Source organism: Macadamia integrifolia, chromosome 14, assembly GCF_013358625.1.
Source record: "Macadamia integrifolia cultivar HAES 741 chromosome 14, SCU_Mint_v3, whole genome shotgun sequence".
NCBI classification, from domain to species: Eukaryota; Viridiplantae; Streptophyta; class Magnoliopsida; order Proteales; family Proteaceae; genus Macadamia; species Macadamia integrifolia.
Window position 1 is genome coordinate 804,719 of NC_056570.1, and position 22,618 is coordinate 827,336.

The 22,618-nt window shown below is 37.1% G+C and overlaps 2 protein-coding genes across 2 annotated transcripts in view; both read right to left on the reverse strand.

Annotated features, from left to right (window-relative positions):
• Positions 1-9,519, reverse strand: part of LOC122061022 — a 64,246-nt gene extending 54,727 nt beyond the window's left edge. The window contains exon 1 of the mRNA XM_042624178.1: positions 9,333-9,519. The gene's annotated coding sequence lies outside the window, so the exon portion shown is untranslated. The remainder of the gene's footprint in view (positions 1-9,332) is intronic.
• Positions 9,520-9,636: 117 nt separating this feature from the next.
• The window catches only part of LOC122061023 (protein ACTIVITY OF BC1 COMPLEX KINASE 1, chloroplastic-like), a 35,503-nt gene continuing 22,521 nt past the window's right edge, over positions 9,637-22,618 (reverse strand). Inside the window, exons 2-5 of the mRNA XM_042624179.1 lie at positions 10,478-10,590; positions 10,239-10,386; positions 10,085-10,154; positions 9,637-9,953 (exon numbers count right to left, since the gene is read on the reverse strand). Coding sequence (XP_042480113.1) covers positions 9,889-9,953; positions 10,085-10,154; positions 10,239-10,386; positions 10,478-10,512 — 318 coding nt within the window. The 5' untranslated portion in view covers positions 10,513-10,590 and the 3' untranslated portion in view covers positions 9,637-9,888. The remainder of the gene's footprint in view (positions 9,954-10,084; positions 10,155-10,238; positions 10,387-10,477; positions 10,591-22,618) is intronic.

Below are 22,618 nucleotides of genomic sequence, written 5' to 3' on the forward strand. Positions count from 1 at the left end.
CACTTTATTGTGATAGTCAGGCAACTATAACTGAAGCTAAAAGTAGAGTATACAATGGAAAAAGGAAACATTCGTCTTAAACATAAGCTAGTAAGGAAGTACATAAATGAAGGGATTATAGCTATAAATTTTGTGAAATCAGAAAGAAATTTAGCCGATTTGTTCATAAAACCAATGCCTATTAAGGTTATATAAGATTTATCTGATGGAATGAGCTTAAGGATTGTGTCATAAGTCATGTGATGGACACCCAACCTATGTGAAGAGATAAAATCCTGAATTAGGTTCAAAGGGTACAAACGAAGTCACGGGATGACCTACTTAGTACTACTATTTAATTAATCATTCTGGCTAGATGGTAAAGTAGTACCACCACAAAGAAAAGAGGATGAGTTACAAACTCTTAATTAAGATGAACCTCATAGACTGTGGGGGTGTGTTAACTATGATGCACACTATGGGATGACCTAAGTAGATGTAAGAAGTGGGACCATCTACCGATGAAAATTTTTAAGGTGAACTCTCTAAACATCTATGAGACCAAGATATGGGACAAAGCCGATAAAAATGTCTAATATTGTCATATTAAAGGTTGTCTCGAACGTTGACTGGTAGGATATGAGTGGTGACGTAGCCGACTACACAGATGAGGAAATATTCAAGAAATCTGACTTCACCTGTACTCTGTAGCGTAGTTCATTAGACCTAGTGTATGTTCAAGTCTTGAAGACACCTACAACGATGTGTCCTACTATGTTTAATATACTTAGTTATTCAATTTTTTTATTTTATCGGTAGTTTGAAACTTATGGGGGTATTGTTGGAAATTAAGTTTCAAAAGATGGTCAAAATAGTCTTTTTAAAAGTGTATTTTTGAATTTAGCTTTCCCCATCAAAAGTGTCTTATCAGTTTTGTCTTTAGCACTTGTGGAGTTGTGAATGAGCTAAAGACAACTCACAAAGTTTAGTCCCACATTGGTTTGGGATGAAAGAAAACTGAGCATATATATAGGATTATATATTAAGGGTGCAAGCCATTTGGAGAGGTACTCTCCCTTGTCATGTGTGTGGGGGGTTCCTAGGGTGCTTTTGAAGCACATGCGCATCTAGCAAGCCGAGCTGAGGCTGGGGTCAGGTATGGGTGTGGGTACGGGTGTGGATGTGGGTGGTTCAAAGAGCCTACTTGTTACTAGTTGTAACTTTTGGCTCCAGATTTTTTCTGAAGGGACACATTGGTATATGTACCTAATCAATGGACATACGTATTTGTACATGCACTTGCATGTATCAGTACATATACCCTTCCCATACAAAGTCACATCTATATACATATGGACCTGTACAGGTATATACCCATTCATATACAGAGGCATACTCTCTATAAATAGAGAACACTAGTCTCTATTTATGGGTAACAAAAATCCTAACATATATGGACTTTGTACGGAATACATATTTTTATACTATGGGGTTGTCTTAAGCCTTTTGTTCTCTGCAAGTGCTCTATTTTCTGGTTTCTACCTCTGTCCAATATTTTTCTTTGAGTTTCTGAGTATTACCTTCGGACATACCTATTGGAATTGATTATTGGAATGCACCTTAATCAATTTGAGAGTTGTTTTATCTTGGAGGTGAAAACGTATAGTCAACAAGGTTGTAAATAAATATATGGGGTGTTCAAAAACTGTAAGGGGAGTATACATACTATATAACTCAACTATACTTAAGTTAGACAATTTCTACTACTGTTTCAGATGATCAATTGAACAAGTAAGTCAACTTCTATTAGGAATTATATTTTCCTTCATATAATTGTTTTGTCAAAGTCTAATACCTATTGCTTGGACTATGTTACTTACAAGATTTAATTCAATTATAAGAGAGGACAATGGTATCATTATATATCTTAGTGTGTCTGAAGAAAGGAAATACAGGAAGGGAAGCAAAAAGGGAGAGAAGAAGAGATAAGAATGAAAGGGAAGAAAAGGATCATGCATCGTTTTCGTCACACAAGTAAGAAGCGGTCATGAGCTTTGGAGAAGAGGAGTTCATTGGAGCAGCAATCATAGGCTCGGGATAATCAGTTCCAATGAAATGTGCAGTTAGCTATTAAAAATAAGTACCCTATGTTTAGAATCATAAGACTGATTGTTGAGATGTATTCATTGGTTGCACCATGAACTATTGTAGAAGATTGGCACTAGTTGTTGAAGCTGATGAAACAAACAAGTTGAGTAGATATATATAATATATATAGTTATATACTCTCTTTAAGGTCTGAACGCCTCCTACAATAGTACAATTAGAGATTCATACATTTTACCTCCAAGATAAAACAACCACCGATCTATGTTAGATTGTACACAGACTCTGGTCCTTTGGGAGAGTAAGGCTAGGCCCAATTGTTCAGAAAAATAAAACCAAATATAATGGAGAAAAAAAAATGAAGTAGCGATTATCTTACTTTATATTGGAGAGGAAGTGACACCTCTATTGGGTGTTTCCAAAAGCTATGTCTCTTCCATAACACATGTATGTTGACCATTTAAACATGCTTTCCAATAGTCACACCTATTGGTCACTTAGGTGTATATTAGCAAGAGACTTACCTCTCCAACACGCACTTTGATGAAATAAAATAATATTTTGAATCTTTAATTTTTAAAACTATTAAAAGATTCTAAAAATTCCCATAAGATTCAAAATATTCAATACAGTAAATAAAGCCCTCAAAAGTTTTAAAAATTGATATATCTCTAATCGAACTATTACCGGTCGACCTAAACTACAATCCCTTTATAAAATGGACATTTTATTTTTCAATAGAAGCTGGCATTGTCCCCTATCCTGATTTTATGGATGTATAGAACTCTCATCGGTAGGCAGCCTAACCCCCCACATCCATTTTGGTTAGCCCATAGTATGCACAACAGTTAACACACCCCCACTTTTCATGAGATTAAGCTTAATTAAGATTTTACCACTCATCCTCCTTTCATTATGGTGGTACTACTTTCCCATATAACTAGAATGAGCAAATATTTTAGTAGTACTAGACAAGTTCATCTAGTTACCTCGTTACTTCGTTTTGATCCTTTGAACCTAATTTAAGGATTTACCTCTTCACATAGGTTGGGTGTCCACATGCTTTCTAGAGCTTATTCCTTTAGATGAGATCACGTTAATGATCCGAGGTTGTATTTAAATGCTAGTCAAACTGTTTTCTTGACTACAAAGAGTTGATAACTATATCATACTAGTCTCACCACATATATCCAAAACATACATACATACATATATATATATATATGTGTGTGTGTGTGTGTGTGTGTGTGTGTGTGTTTTCTATATTTTAATCTATCATTTAGATCCTTAGCCTTTTTGGCTTTCTAATTTGACCTTCGTACAAAGTCATAAACCAATATAATTTTAGTGAAACCTGTGACAAAGGTTTATTTTATCAATTTCATAAATTGCTCCACCAAAACATGTTTGTACTTCCCATTTTAAAACCAAGAAAATGTTCAAACAATTAAATTATCAAAGTAGGCTTATTTCTTAGATTCCATTCCCAAGTAGATATTAATCATTCTACTTGTTTTTATTCATTTCATAATAACCCCCCACATTTGGGTTTATCACATTCATATATATATATATATATATATATCAAAACAATATGAGCACTTTGTGAGAAAATTATAAAACTCACACTTCTAATATAATTTATCCATGGTCATTTACTTGCATATTAAACACATTATTACTTCCATAAATATGGAACTATCACTTGATTGTTAATCATAGTATCACAACATATAATGCATATGGACCAATCTTAAACAGTGCATCGTAAACATGCTATTTTATTTACAAAACCATTATGGATTAACTCAGGCCAAACCGTCTACAACATGAATTACTTAAAGAGATTATCAAGCAAATATTACATAACTTAGCTTGAACTGCCATAATATTCAGTCTTGACTCAATCATAAATGAGTTACTTAAGATATACAATCCCAAGTGAAGGTTTATTCTCCTAAATATGGATTTCTTCATATATACAAGAAACTACATACATGAGTTTACTCCTACAACAAAAACCACCACCTTTTAAAGAAATTAACTAGATTAAAAATCAATAATTATCCCACCTCGGTTTGGCACTAGATAATCGCCATTTACAAGTGATTTAATCTAATCCATAATTACATCTAAACTAGAATGCATGGTTCATGTAAATCCAGTTAAGAATGAAGATTTTTGTTCATTCTCCCTTTTTTATTTTCTTTATAGGGACAAGTACAAAATACTTGTGTCTAATTAAATAAATATTCAATGTAAATTTTATTTTTAAATTACATAGTAAAACACGTAAGCAACAATGACATTAAGTGCACCTTCAAGTCATCTACCAATTGTTAAAGAACATGGAATCAAGATGATTCGATTCGAACATTGGGTTCAATTTTTTTAAAAAATTCTTATTATTTTATCTTTCATCTGTATCGAATATCGGTCAACAATTAGGATCGGTCAAAATCGATATCAAATCAATCTGCTTCGATTCCTCAAACCATACACCCAACAATCCTTGCATCCTTTGGCATTTTCTTAAAGCAAAAATCAGGATAATAACAACTAGGACTCTCTTTATTCTACAAATTCTAAAGTACAAAAGAATATGGATATCAATAATTCATATACATGAAACTAATCACAATTTTTGGAAATTTATAAGCACCCCAAATTTTTTGAAAAATCACCAATGCATTTACCAATTTCTAGGAAAAACATAGTAATAGTAAGTGTATGTAATTGGACTCTTATTTGGGATGGGCTAAAAAAAAATAGGTCTTTATTCATATTCCTCAATTTGGAAGATATTCATTAAATTTTAATTTATGATGAGCTAGTTGTAACTAAACCAATGGGTTTGTTCATGAGCAACATTTAGTTTCAAGTTTAATATAACAAACATAGGAGACAAAAATAATAAATCCCATGAATCCTCATGCAAACCATTGCCTGTAACCAGTCAGAGACCATCTTAATTTTAATGGTTAAAATCTTCCAAATGAAATAATGATGCAATCAAAGGGGCCCAAGCAATTGAATATTTGTTCTCCAAATATGTATTAGAAAGTGGGTTTCAAGAAAAATGATTCACATGCTTCTCATACTCATCCGATCAGAACAAAAGAGATGGTTCAACCTGAATTCACTAATCAAATGCATGGAAACAATTAGTCAATAATATGAAAGGTTATTAGTCTTAGATACCCTCCTCCCAACATCTGAGCAATGATTACTTTATAAGCCCAAACTATAAAAAATTCTAAACCTATAAAGGAAAACTTGGTCTCTAACTATTGAAAAAAAATCGTAAATGACATAAAATAGGATGTTGAGCACTATGAAAAAATGGGTCAAAACTGATTGGGTTGCCCTCGCTGTCAACAACCACAACTCATACAAGTATATATTTTAAAACTCCCAATAAAAACACTTTGAAAGTACTGCTATCCACCGATTGTTGTCAACAGTCAAAATTTCAGATTCATAATGTTGAGAGATACGATTTAGCCGTGTCAATGATATTATTTCTCTTTAAAACTGATAACATCAACAATTTGGCATAAAGATCATCAAAATTAAAAGAAATCAAGTATTAACAGGCCGAATAAGCCAATCTTATACCCAAATTAGTTTTAGATCATCCTTTATATCTCAAATGAATCCTACCTAATAATCTAAATCAGATTCTAATTTTCAGACCTTAAGATTGTTAGAAATAAGTACTTGACGTTGAGAATCACAAGATTGATATTATTGAGATGCATTCATTGGTTGCACGATGAACTATTGTAGAAGATCGACACCGGTTGTTGAAGCCAACAAACTGAACAGGTTGACTCATATAAAAAATAGATACTCTCTTTAAAGTCTGAAACGCTCTCTACAATAGTGCAATTGGGGATTCCTACATTTTACCTCCAATATAAAACAATCGCTGATCTTTGTCTGATTTTACATAGGCTCTGATCCTTTGGGAGAGTAAGTCTAGGCCCAATAGTTCAGAAGAAGAAAACTAAACAATAATGAAGAAAAACTAAAAACCTTTTTTGAAGTATGGATTATCTTACGTTATATAGGAGAGAAAGTGACACCATCAATGGGTGTTTCTAAAAGCCATGTCTCTTTTGTAATACATGTTTATTGACCATTCAGACATACTTTTCAATGGTCAACCTATTGGTCACTTAGGTGACTATTAGGAAGAGATAAACCTCTCTAATATACATTTATATGAAATAAAATAATATTTTGAATCTTTAAATTTTAAAACTATTAAAAGATTCCAACAATCCCCATAAGATTCAAAATATTCAATATAATTAGTAAAGCCCCCATAAGTTTCAAAAATCGAAAAATCTCGAATCAAACAATCAAGCATATGAGACATAGTAGAACACTTCATTGCAGATGTTTTTAGAACTTGACTCTATACTAGGTCTGATGAACTACGCTATAGATTACAAGTGAAGTTAGACTTCTTGAACTTTTCCGCATTATTGTAGCCGACTTGCCCACTAGCCATATTCTACCAATCGACCTTAACTATGATCCACCTTTATAAAAATGAACATTTTCTTTTTCAATAGAAGTTGGTCTTTTCCCCTATCCTGGTTTATGGATGTTTAGAGAGTTTGCCTATAAAATTCTCATCAGTAGGTGACCTGATCCCCTACATCCACTTTGGTTAGCCCATAGTGTGCATCACAGTTAACACACCCCCACATTTCATGAGATTAAGTTTGATTAAGAGTTTACAACTCCTCCTCCTTTCATTGTGGTGGAACTACTTTTCCATCTAACTAGAATGAACAAATATTTTAGCAATACTAGACAAGTTATCCATTGACTTTGTTTTTACCCTTTGAACCTAATTCAAGAATTCATCTCTTTACATAGGTTGGCTGTCCATCACATGACCTATGACAAGCCTTCTGGAGCTCATTCCTTTAGATGATATCATCTTAGTGATCTGAGGCTATATCAAGTCCTAGTCAAATTATTTTCCTGACTACAAAGAGTTAAATATTAGTCATTCTACTTGTTTTTATTTAACCCTTTAAAAGATACTTAATAAGCGAACATATGTATCTTATAATAATCTCCCACATTTTGGGTTTATATCGCATTAATATATATACCCAAACAATATAAGCACTTTGTGGGAAAATTACAAAACTCACATTTCTAGTATAATTTATCCATGGTCATTTACTTGCATATTATATATATTATCACTTCCATAATATGGAACTATCACTTGATTGTTAATCATGGTATCATCACATATAATGCATATGCAAAGATCTTAAACAGTGCATTGTAAGCATGTTATCTTATTTGTAAAACCATTATATAATCATTTGCATCATAAAATTATCATTGGATTAACTTAGACCAAATTGTTTAATACATAAATCACTTAAAATGACTATCAAGAAAATATTACATAACTTAGCTTGAACTGCCATAATGTTAAGTCTTGATTCAATCATCAATGAGTTTGCCACACCCTACCTCCTATTAGGCTAAGGTATGTGGCACCAGATTCCCAAATCCTGTCAACCTAGCTCCACTAGATTCATAGAAGTAGTCACTTGCCTCACAATGCCACAAATCAGAGTACACATGCACAATCATATATACATCGTAATACAAATGGTGATTTTTTTTTTCTACAATGATAAATAGAATTATATAGGCCCAAATGTGAATAATCCACAATTAAATATTAATTACATCATACATCTAATTTAAGTACAAAACCACAAATAAGAAGTGACAATCGTTTGCATCCACGGTGTCTCGCAAACATAACCTTACAACCATTGTTGAAATCCCATCCCACTTCATCTCCGGTTTCACTATCTAAAAAGAAGAATCAACATAGGGGAGCTACACTAGCTCAGTGAGGGGTGAGCAAGCAAGCACACATCCAATTATGATCCCAAATGCATGCTCACAATCATAATCAAACATATATGATGCAATAGTACTCATCCACATGATTCATATTTATTATAATAATACTCTTAATTATTAAGTCTGAATTTTGGGTATAAATGCTATAAGCAATGGAGGTGATATCCCCTCCTTAGTATATCGGGCTCTAGAGATACAAGCTAATTTTAAGTAGGAATCAGTTAGTCCCAGAAAGAATCTCGATCTTCTAGCTAACCCCTAAATAGTATCCCGATAGCCACATGTATAGTACATCATATCGTGCCTTTCGACAACCATGCAGTATGTCGTACTATGCTTTGCCCGCCTTAGAATATAGTCTGTCATACCTCGAGCATTTTCCATCAGACTTACCACTGATTTGGGATTACCAAAACATCACCCCTATTGGTAAGGGTTATAGTATTGGGGTTGCAATCCTAGCCCTATGCAATTCTATATTTATACAAGTAAGCTAATAGCATCCATACATCCACACCTCTGCCACACCGTGCCCTAGACTGTCAGAGCCACATTCACAACCACACTATTGACCTTTGGGCCCCCGGTACCGAAAACACACTTCGATCATGCCCTTGACCCAGACCATTAGAACCACAGTCACAACCACAGTCCACATCCATAGAATCCACAATCACACTGTCTATCTCAACCACAGCCACATGTAATAGAAATATAATATACAACCAGAACACGAGTCATTCCTTACATGTATAGAAATAGAACAAAATATGTATAAAACACTGTAAAATAAAGTCACAACCACCCACTCACCTCAATACCCGAATCCAATGGTTTTCGTTGAATTTTGTCATCGCGTATCCTTGTCGAGTGATTTAGGTTCATATACATCAATCTAATTATTCTTATTAGTTTTAACCCATATTGTCCATGGATAGCCCTCATTTAATCCCTAAACCAGTTTCAGTTGAATTCCCCTTACCGAGACTCAACAATGGACCATATGGAAGGGTCCTGACCTATGTTAGTTTCCTTTCCTCGTTTATGAATTAAAGCAAGCTCGAGACTTTGGGCGGCAGGAGATCAAGGTTAGGAGTGATTTGGAGGAGTTAGAACAGCTAGTGTTGGAGAAAGTACCAAATCATGACCTTGGAGCATCGTCCCATTTCTTATGGATGGCCATGACATCATTCCCCACACTATTAAGTTACAGATCTTACAGTGATGGAGTCTAGCAAAAGCGTACGATTTAGATCAAACACTAATAGATAAACTTAGTATAATATTGAAAAAGACAGTAAAGAAATCAAATAAAGGTAGGAAAATGTTACCCAGTCTGGTGAAGATGCATCACCCTTCTCCCTAGCAGAGAAAAATCTCCTCCTTACCATCAAAAGCTGAAGACATAGCACAAGAGGAGGGCCACTGCTCTTTCCCAGAGGAAAGTCCACAGATCCAGGTCTTGATAGCGTTGGATAGGGCATAGGGATTGGACGAGTGAGAGATGCCATCAAGGATAAAGGGGCAAATGGAGGAAAGTTCAGCATCAAGATCAGGATTGCCACCTAAAACGCCACCCTCATTACTAGCAACAAACCTGGGAGAAGGGAATGAGATGACAAGTACACATCCGCAAGAAACAATAAGAAACTCCATTTCCATTTGATTCCTCTTTCAGATGTTCATAGGATCATCAATATATTTTATATACAGATGAATTACAAAAAAAACTCCTTTCGGTATATTTGAAAAGATTTCAACACCAGGGCTCTTACCACAGGAAAAAAAAAAAAAAAAAAAGGACTACAAGCCCTTTGGTAGGTGCCCAAATTCTAGCAAAAAACAACTTGATGCTTCTATTTGTGGGAAGCAAACTTGGATATTGAATCATTGGTCTGATAAAACAGAATTGCTCCATGAGAGCATTAAATCCCTTGTAACATCTGGTATATCTGCAACTCACAAAGTACAATCAAATAAGGAACAAAAAACTATCGAAAGCAAGAACATTTTATTTCTAGTTGAACTGCAAAACAATCTAACAGACATCTGCCTTGAGTTAAAAGCCAAAGGAAGGTTTTACCTCGTACGATCTCCAAAGCCACTGAGGGTATATTAATTTCACCTTCAATCAGTCTATATACATCCAAAAGCTAGAGCAGAAAAAGACATTCAGCAATTATATAATCAGAACCTAAATGCATAAACTTTCTTTCCTTCTGTCATATATTACATACCTCTTGAATATGAAGCTTAGAGTCTTCAGTCAGAGCAAGAAGGAGCTGTTTCCGTATCCCTGCATCAAGCAGGAAAAGGCGAGCTCCATCCTTGATGGTATCAGTCAGATCCAATTTCCTTTCAAACTGCCAATCTCTTGACCCTTGCCTGATGGAAGGAAAAGCATGAACAAGGATGGGAAATTGGTAATACCTCAAACAGAATGTACCAAATACGGGCACGTGGGACTGCCACATACATGTTCTTCACTTGCAATGCAGGGTTACTACTCATCTTTGCCACATTTTCCTTTGCAAGTATTATAAGGTTTTCAAGCCGTTTCCATTGGAAAACTCCATCTTTAAAAAGGACCTAGCACAAGGAGATCAATGTAAAAAGATGTGCTGGAAAAACCCAGTATATCTAGTGACCAAGTTGTGGTTAAATATTTATCTATAGCATTTTAAGACATGAAAGTATTTTCTTTGATCAATATCATAACCATTGTAGAAGTGCATCAATAACATGGAAAGGAAGTGTAAAGAACATTCTCCTTGATAAGGAAAGAACGAAGTAACTCATTACAGCAAATAAAACACACACTCGAGTTACTAACTGCACAAGGTTCAAAAATATTATGAACTCGTCTCTGATAAATTTGTCTTCTTAAATCATTTAGTCAATGATCAGCTGATATCTGAACAAACTGTTTGAAGAGTCTTGCACTCGTCCTCTATTTTAATATAAAATAATATAAAATGAAGACACATGTAGTCAAACATACATCAATATATTTGAGAAAGCAACAAGAGTGCAGGTGATGTATGGGGCAGAATGATGGGCAGTTAAGAAGCATCATATACATACTTGTCAAGGTGACAAGGTGACCCAAGGCGGTAGAGGGGTGCTTAAGTACTTAGGAGACAGCGCCTGCCTAGGTGGCCAACGCTTCCAACTGTTTTTTTTTTCCCCCTCTTTTCCAACATTATTTATACGCTACAATATATACCTTATATCATCAAAAATCAACATTAACCACATTAAGTCATAAAAAATCAATATTAAGCTACACTACGTCATAAAAAATCAACACGAAGCCACATCAAGTCATAAAAATTGTTATACTCGAACCCTAAAACTTCCTATTTTAATGTTTAGGTGCGGCACCGAAGGACACCAGTACCAAAGAGTACTGGGTAGCATCCGTCTTTTGTCGAGAAAGGAAGGGCGACCCCACTTGCACCTGCTACTTATGGTTCAATAATTGGAAGGGATTCCAGACACGAAGGGGAAGGTCAGTAGAACCACACACACTGGAAACACTGGGGAAGGCCCCACTCAGCCTGGGGAAAGATCTCTATACAAAGTGACCAGTTCAGCCTTCACCAGCTGATGGTCACCGGCTGATGAATATCAGCTAGTGAACACCATACGATGAGTGTAGAGGCTAGATTCGAGTTATTTTGCCGTGGGACCCGAGACCTCACGATCGTGCACCCCAAACCCATCCACATTGATGGAACATGTTTGGGAGTTGTTTAATGTGGTGGGACATCTCGAAGTGGGCCCGTTAGTGCCGAATGGCGGAAAACTCGGTATTGGGTAAAAACCTATTAATTCCCCAAACAGCCCTTAGTGGGACTTAAGTGGCTATAAATAGGACTCTTACCATTCATTTCTTCTCCTACCAAATAGAAACAAGGAGAGGGAGAAAGGAGGAGGAGGAGGAGGAGAAGGACAGCAAGGGAGGAAGGGAGGAGGAAAGCTAGGGCTTCATCCTTGAGGTAAGCCCATGTATTCATCTCTTCTCCACACACACACACCAATCTCTCTCTCTTCTACCCATTTTCATTCTTTATTGGAAGTAATGGAGACCCCAACCAAATTCCACCTACCCAACCATAAAGACTACATAATGGGAGGGGGAAATTGGAGCAAGAGACCTACTTGACAAGGTTAATTACTCAATCTTGAGCATAAGGACAAATCCCTAGGAAATCCCTATCCAAAACCTGAAAATTGGGATAACTAAACCCTAGAACAAGTGTTCTACCCCAAACGCTCTATGTTTCCACACTAAAACCTATGGTATGATGCTATATTGATCTAAAATGAGTAACTACACTAAGCCTAAGCTAGGTGTGGTGTGTGAGAGTGCCCCACATACAAATTAACCTTACAAATCATAAAAATCTCAAGCTATCAAACTATGTAAAAAGTGGGAAAGGAGGAATGGAGTTGGGAAATGACACCCCACTGAAAAACACACACTCCCATCACCATGCAAAGGGGCCACAAGGCCTATGGGTCTGATTTGGGCAAGGAAACCCCGGTTTCAACTTCACCGAGTGATGGTCGCCGGCCAATCGATGAAGGCAGGAACCATCCATAGGTGAAATATTTGGAGGATTTGCACCCCTTTTGGTTTTGTCCACCAGTGAACTCACCGGAGAATGATCATCCACCAGTGAACATCCACTGGTGAAGCAGTTTAATACTGATTTTAAACCTCTTTTATTGGGGCATGAGTCCTAGCATCCCACTCCTCTATGGATAACCTAAAAACACTATGTACTCTAGGAGTGGAACCGAGACGCGACGGGAGCAAGTGGCATGAGACCGTCGATCATCCACCACTGTCTAAGACTCGAAGTGAGGGGATTTTGTGTGTTTTCATGGATTGGTTGTATCATAATGCATATGTGGATGAATTATATCATTTTGCATATTATTATCTTACTTCTTGTGGAAAAATGTTGACGTGGCATGAGAATGTGGAATTATGGTTGTGCATTTGTGTGTGACAGGGGTGCAAGGTGGCCAACGGTTGGTGCTGAAGGCACTGCATGTGCAGGGTGAGTGTGTGTGACTGGGGTGCAGGGTGGCCAACAGTTGGTGCTGACGGCACTGCATGGTGTGACTGGGGTGCAGGGTGGCCAACGATTGGAGCCGACGGCACTGCATGCTCGTGTGTGTGTGTGCGTGCGTGTATATGGATACTGCGGTACAGGGTGGCCAACAGTTGGTGTCAACGGCATTGCATGCCCAGGGTGTGTGTTTGAGTGTGATTGATATGTGGCGTGACACATTAGAATGCATTGGGCTAAGATAACCACCCTGGTGCTACAACCCTTACCAATAGGGGTTTACGTATTGGGTAATCCTTTCGTCTGACGGTCCTGAAATAACCTAGAGGGGGGTGAATAGGTTATACTAGTGGAAATTTTAACTCTTTTCGATGTATAGGTCACAAGTGTGATTGCAAATTAAAAACGATGCGGAATAAGTAAAATAGGCACAATCACACAACATAAGATTTATAGTGGTTCGACTCAATTCGAGTTTAGTCCACTCCCTACAAGAATCCTCTTGTAAGGTATTCCACTAGTTTTCCCTTTCAGTACGGTAGGTAGGGAAGAAAACCTTTACAATCTTTTTATAGATAAGAGTATCTTTACAAATCCCCTTTATAGGTAGAGAGGCACCTTTACAATCTCTTTTGGAGGTAGAGAGACACCTTCCTCTTTTTAGGATAAGAGAATCCTTACAATCCTAAGTACAGTCTAGAATTGTAAAAACAGAAATAAATATGGAGTGGAATAAGAGGAATACCTCAAGTCTGGTGCAAATGATGAGAATAAGAGATGAATGATGCACCTTTTGTAAAGTCCTCTCTTATGGCTTTAACTTGCACAGGAAAGAGTGGAGGACTTGATTGAGACTTGAGCCTTTTGTTGGGATTAAAGTAATCGAACAACTCAAGTAGGATAGAATAATCTTAATGACTCTTGAATGCTTACAATGATGCTCTTAATGCTCTTTCTTAATTCATATTTAATTAAGAGCGGCTTGGGTATTTATAGGTGAGCTTAGTGAAGCATTTTAGGCAGAAAATCAGGCTCTAACGGTCGTATTCTGGGACCACCGGTCAACCGCCATTGGTATCCGGTCGACCCGAAAGAGCCATTGAGGTAAAAAACTAGCCGTTGGAGCTTTTCCAGGGAGGCACCGGTCGATCGGCTATGGTCTTAGACAGTTCCGATCAACCGGTACTTCTATCCGGTCGACCACCAGCTTGACAGATTCTGTTATGACAGAATTTTGTCATACTGACCTGTCGACGATGTTTTGACCATAACTTTTTGGTCCGACCTCGGATTAATCCGAAACTAGTTGTGTTGGAATCGTGACTCGATTTCCTACAACATTTACATAAGGTCCATTTCCTGATATTAACTCTGAGGTTACCCAAAATGCCCTTGAATCAAGTCAATCTGTTTTCACAGAGATTTGCTAGAGTACTCTACCACCTAAGGTCATTCTAGTATGATGTATGAGGTTCGTGCACATGCAATGTGTGTACAGATTACAAAATATATTCTCTATCCTATGGTCTTCATCTTGGGTCTTGATGTCTTCATCATCTTGAGTCTTGATGTCTTCATCTTCGGTCTTGAATGTCTTTATCATTTTGGATCTTGAATGTCTTTAAGCTTTAAGACTATGTCTATATGAATTCAAACCTTGATGTCTTGATTCGACCCTTCTAAGTGTTTTTTCAAACTTATTACCCTTTCTTCAAGCTAATCACATTTTATCAAACCAAGTTAAAAATGTATGTCTGTTTGTTAACACCAAATATAGTAAGGAGTGTGGACATGTTTCCTAACAATCTCCCCCTTTTTGGTGATTACAAACAAACACGGGCAATATAACCAAATACAAGAAATGATAGTAACACAGTGTAAAGTTCAATGGGATATTTTAAGTCAGTGCAAGAAAAAAAATAAAGATAGATACTTGTCATTTCTAGAATAAACAAAGGCAGATACTGGAAAGATAGATGTTTCTCCCCCTTTTGTCAACAACAAAAAGGGAATCAAGGCTGCACAAGATATTAAAGTGCTCCCCCTGAGCATGTGCAAAAAAAAAAAAATATTGTATCTTAAAGTATTTCAAAAAGTAACATGAAAGACTAAGTTCCACAAGATAAAACAGAATAAGAGTTTAACGATAAAGTAACATCATATAAAAGGAGTAAGGACTCCTAATCCTCTCCATCCTCATCCTCTGCATCCTCCTCTTCTTCTTCTTCTCCGTCATCTTCATCTTCCTCGTCTTCGCGTAGGAGCTTGAGAATCTCATTCTGCTTTCTTTCCATCTTTACCGATTGGGTAAGGATGATGTTCCCAACCTTCTGAAGATCGGAAACGGTCGCATAGGCTGACGTATCATCACTTCCTTATTGTTGTGGTTGGCTGGGTCCAACATCAGTCTTTTTGGAGCCAGTGGTCGTCTTGGGAAGGAGGTGCAATAGTGGAAAGATTGATCTCTTGAGGAAAAGGTTCAAATGATTCACCAGAAAAATCCACATGAAAGTGGTCCAGGATTTGGAAAATCATTCTCCCATAGGGAAGATTTCCTTTTTGAAGTCTGCCACTATGGATAATCATGGTTTTGAGCAGAATGTAGGAAAGATTGATGCTCACAGTCTTGCAAACACAGTAGGTGAGATAAGCATGGAATGGGGAGACTTCATCTTTGTGACCACTCTTTGGTAGGATGTTGTAGGAGATGATGAGATTTACAATCCTCCCTATATCGGTGAGTTCCTTAGCCTTAATCTTGTGAGTATTAGCATATTCCTTCATGATGCTAGAGTACACACAGTCAACATCCATAAATTGTTCTACATAGGTTTTGGGTTGGTAGTATTTGAGTTCCCCTGCCACAGAGATGTCTAGGATTTCTCCTAATATCAGAATGTCAATATCTATAGGAACTCCCTTAACATAGGAATGGACTAGAAGGTTGTCACCTTCACCAAAGAAAGTAAGGTTGCAAAAGAACATTTTAACTAGGTGGGGATAACAGTTGAACCCTAGTTTGAGAATGTTGCTCCATCCCAGAGCATCAAATAGGTCTTTGATGTCATACCTAGACAAAGAGTCGGAATTGATGGTTCTACCTTGCTCTATGTGTCGAGAGATGTAGAGATCCCATGATTCTTGAGCAATGGAGGAGGAGAACCAGATATCTTTGTCACAGGCCTTCTGTTTTCCCTTCTGAGCGACCGTCTTCTTAGCTCTGTGTGGGCGGTGAGAGTCTATGATGATGAAGGGCGTAAGAAGAGAAAAGATGCAAGGGTTTTTGAGAGGGAAGGGAAAGGATCTTGAGAGATCTAGGTTAGAAATGGGTTCTAAGCTAGGGTTTTGGGAGAGGAATGGTCGAAATAGGGTTTTAGGCTAAAAGAGGTTTTTAAAATAAGACAAAATGGGTCAAAAAATCGATTTTAAAAGAGTGCGGAATCGAGTTTTCGGCAGCGGCGGTCGACCGGTAGATTGTGGCGGTCGACCAGTAATCCTTTCGATCAGAGGCGGTCGACCAGAAGATTTTAGCTGGTCAACCGAAAAATTCCAGAAATGCCTGAAAACCTAGAAAATTATGAATTTTGAAGGGGTTTTTCGAGTCCGAGCTTTTGGAATAAATATTAATGAAGGAATGTTTATTCATTCAACCAAACGGGTTGCAAATTCCAAGCTCCTTCCTTAAGAAGCTAAAACGCTCTTCACCTAGTGGTTTAGTGAATATATCTGCGACTTGTTTCTCGGTTTCAATGTATTCTAGAGAAACATCGCCATTTTGAATGGTGTCTCGCAAAAAGTGGTGTTAAATATATAATGTGCTTTGCCCTAGAGTGTAAAATAGGATTTTTACTCAAGTTTATGGCACTGGCGTTATCGCACATGATTGGGCAAGATTCGAAACTCACTCCAAGGCCTTGGAGAGTTTGCTTCATCCAAAGGATTTGGGCACAACATCTACCAGCTGCAACATATTCGGCTTCGGTGGTATATAGAGCAACGGAGTTTTGTTTTTTGCTAAACCATGAGACAAGGCAAGAGCCGAGAAAGTGACAGGTACCATTGGTACTTTTTCTGTCGATATGGCAGCCCGCGAAGTCAACATCTGAAAAGCTGACCAAGTCAAGGGGTTGGTTTTTGGGGTACCATAACCCAACATCACAAGTGCTTTTCAAATATTTTAAAATTCTTTTTACAACGGTGAGGTGAGATTTCTTAGGATCAGCTTAAAACCGAGCACATGCACTGTACATGATGTCAGGTCTACTTGCCGTTAGATATAGAAGGCTCTCAATCATGCCTCTATATCTAGTTACATCCTCAGAAATGCCATCTTCATCCTTGGTTAGTTTCAAGGATGAGCCCATCGGAGTGTCTGAAGATTTTTGATTGTTAATGTCAAATTTCTTTAGCAGCTCCTTGGTGTAATTGTTTTGGTTTATGAAAATTCCATTATCAGTTTGTTTCATTTGAAGTCCAAGGAAGAAATTTAACTCTCCCATCATACTCATTTCAATTTCATTGCTCATCTTGCTACTGAAATCAGTACATATTCTCTCGTTGGTTGAGCCAAAGATGATATCATCTACATAGATTTGAACAATGAGTGTGTCATTCTTCAAGTTCTTCACGAATAGGGTTGTTTCAATCCTCCCCCTTGAGACGCCACTTTCTATCAAGAAGGTACTTAATCACTCATACCAAGCTTTAGGAGCTTGTTTGAGGCCATACAGGGCTTTCTCAAGTTTATAGACATGGTTTGGAAACTTAAGGTCTTCAAAACCAGGGGGTTGAGCTACATATACCTCTTCTTGAATGTATCCATTCAAGAAGGTACTTTTGACATCTATTTGATATAGTTTAAAGTTCTTATGGCATGCAAAAGCTAGTATCATTCTAATGGACTCTAACCTTGCTACTGGTGCATAGGTTTCATCATAGTCTATTCCCTCTTGTTGATTATACCCTTTGGCAACTAGTCTCGCTTTGTTTCTCACTATGTTCCCATCTTCATCCAGCTTATTGCGAAAGACCCACTTAACACCAATGATGGTGTGGTGGTCAGGTCTTGGGACAAATTCCCATACCTTGCTTCTTTCAAATTGGTGAAGCTCCTCTTACATAGCAATAATCCAATCACTGTTTTTTAGTGCTTCTTCTATGTTCTTGGGTTTGATCCTTGAGATAAATGCAGTGTGATTGCATACCTCTCGGGTTTTAGATCTAGTTTGGATTTCTCCATCTAGATCCCCTATGATGTTTTCTAAGGGATGATTCCTATGCGGGATGACTTCCTTAGGAAGTGTTTCTATTTTTTCGATGGTAACATCATTTGAATCATCAAGAGAAATATCATTAACTTTGTTCTTAAGCTGATCAAATATGATATCATCATCATCAATAGGAGATTTGTTTAAGTTATTAGGCAATGATTCATCAAATCGTACATTCATAGATTCTTCAACCATTAATGAATTTTTATTAAAAACTCTACATGTCCTACTGTTGAGTGAATATCCTAGGAATATTCCTTCATCAGATTTCGCATCAAATTTTCCAAGATAGTATTTGGTGTTTAAGATAAAACATTTACACCCAAAAAACTTTAAAGTAGTCTACTTTTGGCATTTTACCAAAGTACAGTTCATAAGGGGTCTTAGAAAGTAAAGGTCTGAGAATTATCCTATTTAGTACATAACAAGCTGTATTTATAGCTTCAACCCAAAAGTACTTAGGCAATGAATACTTATTGAGCATAGTCCGAGCTGTCTCTTATAATGACCTATTTTTCCTTTCAACTATTTGGGTGATGGTGTATGGTCCATTCTCTATGGCTCTCCATACAAGAATGTTGTGACCACACACAGTTTTTGAATCTGCACTTCCAAAAGGAAAAGTTCTCTCCATTAAAGTAAGGGGGTCTCGAGACGTTCATGCCTTCCGGTGGTCCTTGGAATGTGGCCATGGTCTTTGACTCACTTTTAAGACAATATAGTCTTAAATAAATTGAGCTCCCACTCTGATACCAATTGAAATAACTTAGAGGAGGGGTGAATAGGTTATACTAGTGGAAATTTTAACTCTTTTCGATGTATAGGTCACAAGTGTGATTGCAAATTAAAAACAACACGGAATAAGTAAAATAGGCACAATCACACAACACAAGATTTATAGTGGTTCGACTCAATCTGAGTCTAGTCCACTCTCTGCAAGAATCCTCTTGTAAGGTATTCAACTAGTTCTCCCTTTCAGTACGGTAGGTAGGGAAGAAAACCTTTACAATCTTTTTATGGATAAGAGTATCCTTACAAATCCCCTTTATAGACAGAGAGGCACCTTTACAATCTCTTTTGGAGCTAGAGAGACACTTTCCTCTTTTTAGGATAAGAGAATCTTTACAATCCTAAGTACAGTCTAGAATTGTAAAAACAGAAATAAATATGGAGTTGTGGAATAAGAAGAATACCTCAAGTGTGGTGCAAATGATGAGAATGAGAGATGAATGATGCACCTTTTGTAAAGTCCTCTCTTATGGCTTTGACTTGCACAGAAGAGAGTGGAGGACTTGATTGAGACTTGAGCCTTTTGTTGGGATTAGAGTAATCGAACAACTCAAGTAGGATAGAATAATCTTAATGACTCTTGAATGCTTACAATGATGCTCTTAATGCTTTCTTAATTCATATTTAATTAAGAGTGGCTTAGGTATTTATAGGTGAGCTTAGTGAAGCATTTTAGGTTGGAAAGCAGGCTCTAACGGTCGTATTCTGGGATCACCGGTTGACCGCCATTGGTATCCGGTCGATCGGAAAGAGCCGTTAAGGTAAAAAATTAGCCGTTTGAGCTTTTTCAGGGAGGCACTGATCGACCGAGACTTTCTACCGGTCGATTGGCTATAGTCTTAGATAGTTCTGGTCGACCGGTACTTCTATCCGGTCGACCGCCAGCTTGACAGATTCTGTTATGACAGAAATTTGTCATACTGACCTGTCGACGACGTTTTGACCATAACTTTTTGGTCCGACCTCGGATTAATCCGAAACTAGTTGTTTTGGAATCGTGATTCGATTTCCTACATTTATAGAAGGTCCATTTCCTGATATTAACTCTAAGGTTACCCAAAATGCCCTTGAGTCAAGTCAATCTGTTTTCATAGAGATCTACTAGAGTACTCTACCACCTAAGGTCATTCTAGTATGATGCATGAGGTGCGTGCATATGCAATGTGTGTACAGATTACAAAATATATTCTCTATCCTATGGTCTTCATCTTGGGTCTTGATGTCTTCATCATCTTAGTCTTGATGTCTTCATCTTCGGTCTTGAATGTCTTTATCATCTTGGATCTTGAATGTCTTTAAGCTTTAAGGCCATGTCTATATGAATTCAAACCTTGATGTCTTGATTCGACCCTTCTAAGTGTTTCTTCAAACTAATTACCCTTTCTTCAAGCTAATCACATTTTATCAAACCAAGTTAAAGATGTAAGTTTATTTGTTAACACCAAAATATAGTAAGGAGTGTGGACATGTTCCCTAATAGGTCCGAGGTTGGGGACAATTTCCGGTGACTGAGATGCGCAGATGTCAGCGTCGTGACAAACCGTCATGTGATGTTGGATATACCCTACATGCGATGTTGGATTCGATGTAGTGGTATTATGGGAGGGTTATCAATAGGGGTTTGCCGGTAATGATGTGGTTCTGGAACTGGCACGCTCCTGACTTGCAACTAGCTTGTATCCTTGGGGACTGATAATATACATTTATAACTGGGGATACCACCTATATTGTAGTAGCACTTATACCCCTTTGGACTTAGAAACTGTTGCTTAGAATTGTTTGATAATAACTGGATCATGTCATTGCATTCATATTGATGTGGTTGGGCATGGATATTTATCTTAGTGCATTTCTTGTATTGTCATGATTGCTTGTGTTACCCCTCACTGGGTTTCGTGGAAGCTTGCCCCCCGTTGTTGCCCCTTTTTAGATGTTGATTCAAGTAACCCTTTACAAACTGTGACTGAGGATCTGGCTCTCTATGGAGCTAACCTTTGGGATGAGGAGCTAGTTGCGCACGAGGATGGATGTGTGTGTGATGACTATGCATTTGGAGCACACTAAAGATGGGAGTATCATCTTTTATTTTTGATTCTTTTTGTACTTAGCAGATGTAGCCCTATGGGGCATAACTGTAATTATAATCCAAATGTGAAAACATTTTTTTTTTGTAAATATGGTAAATATCAATAGAAATCACTAGTTTGGTATATTTTGTTTATATTATAAATATGTGATCTTAGAATCATTTCGTAATTTTATGAACTTAAAGTACTGCATCGTGGATCCTAAATGGATTGTGGACACATGTGCGTGTCCATGCCACTAGCTTCCAGGTAAGTGGAGGCGGGGTGTGGCAAAAATAAACATTCAACAACAACAAACTTAGTAATAAAAAATGAACATTAAGCCACATCAAATCATCAAAAATAAACATAGAAGACAACAGAACTGAAGAAACAAGCTATTGAAAGTTTGAAACAATCAAAATATACATTTAGTTTATATTATTCTTGGAAATGATCATTTTCCTAGTATACCTAATCTCACATTTGGTTCATACAATTCCTGGAAAATATGATCTTATCTATAATAATTAAACTGCTCTCAATTTAGAGAAATGTTCTTGTTCTCTAATGAGTTTGACTGGTCAAATGATTTTATTTTTACATGAGACTTTTTGTATTATGTAAAGCACAAAACCAACTTACCAACAAATCAAAGATCACTTAAATCTGATTTTTATTGAAGGAATTATGTCTGGTCAAATCTAATTCAATGTGTGAGAATGTTGTTTAAAATTACCTTGGATAGAAATAAATTATTCAAAACAAATGATTATTTCACCACACTTTTGGTTTTTCGCAATGTTGCAAAATGATAAAAACCCCAACATTTGAAAGTAGAAAATTGCTCCTACGACCAAAAATCCATTTTTTTTCTTGGATTAGGGGGTTGATTTTTTATCCATTTGGAATTTGATTTTTAAATTGCTTTTATTGGAGTCAAATAGGGGGTATTAACTATTTATAAATAATATCTTAATCAAATGAAACGTTACTTAAAATGATATTTGGCATAAATAAGTGTTGTGACTTGTACTAAGGTGACGATCTCCAATACCATAACTAAATAGCCTAGATGCCAAGGTGGCGCCATGACAACTATATTATATAGATAAGCTAAGTTTAGCGAAGGTGAGGATGTTGAGATGGATGTGCAGCAAAACTGGGAAGGATAAAGTAAGGAATGACCATATTAGAGATGATTTGGGAGTTGCCCCAATATATGATAAGCTCCAAGAAATTTTTTTTTTTTTTTAGAGATAGGAGGGGTATCCGACTTTAGGCCGACTAAATCCCCCCTTGGGCTTGTATATGACCCCCGCGCCACATACAAACCGGGAGCTTCTGGGCCTTAGTGAACCTCAGGCGGGTGGCCCCAAGGAATTATGCACCGGTGAAGTTTTGATCA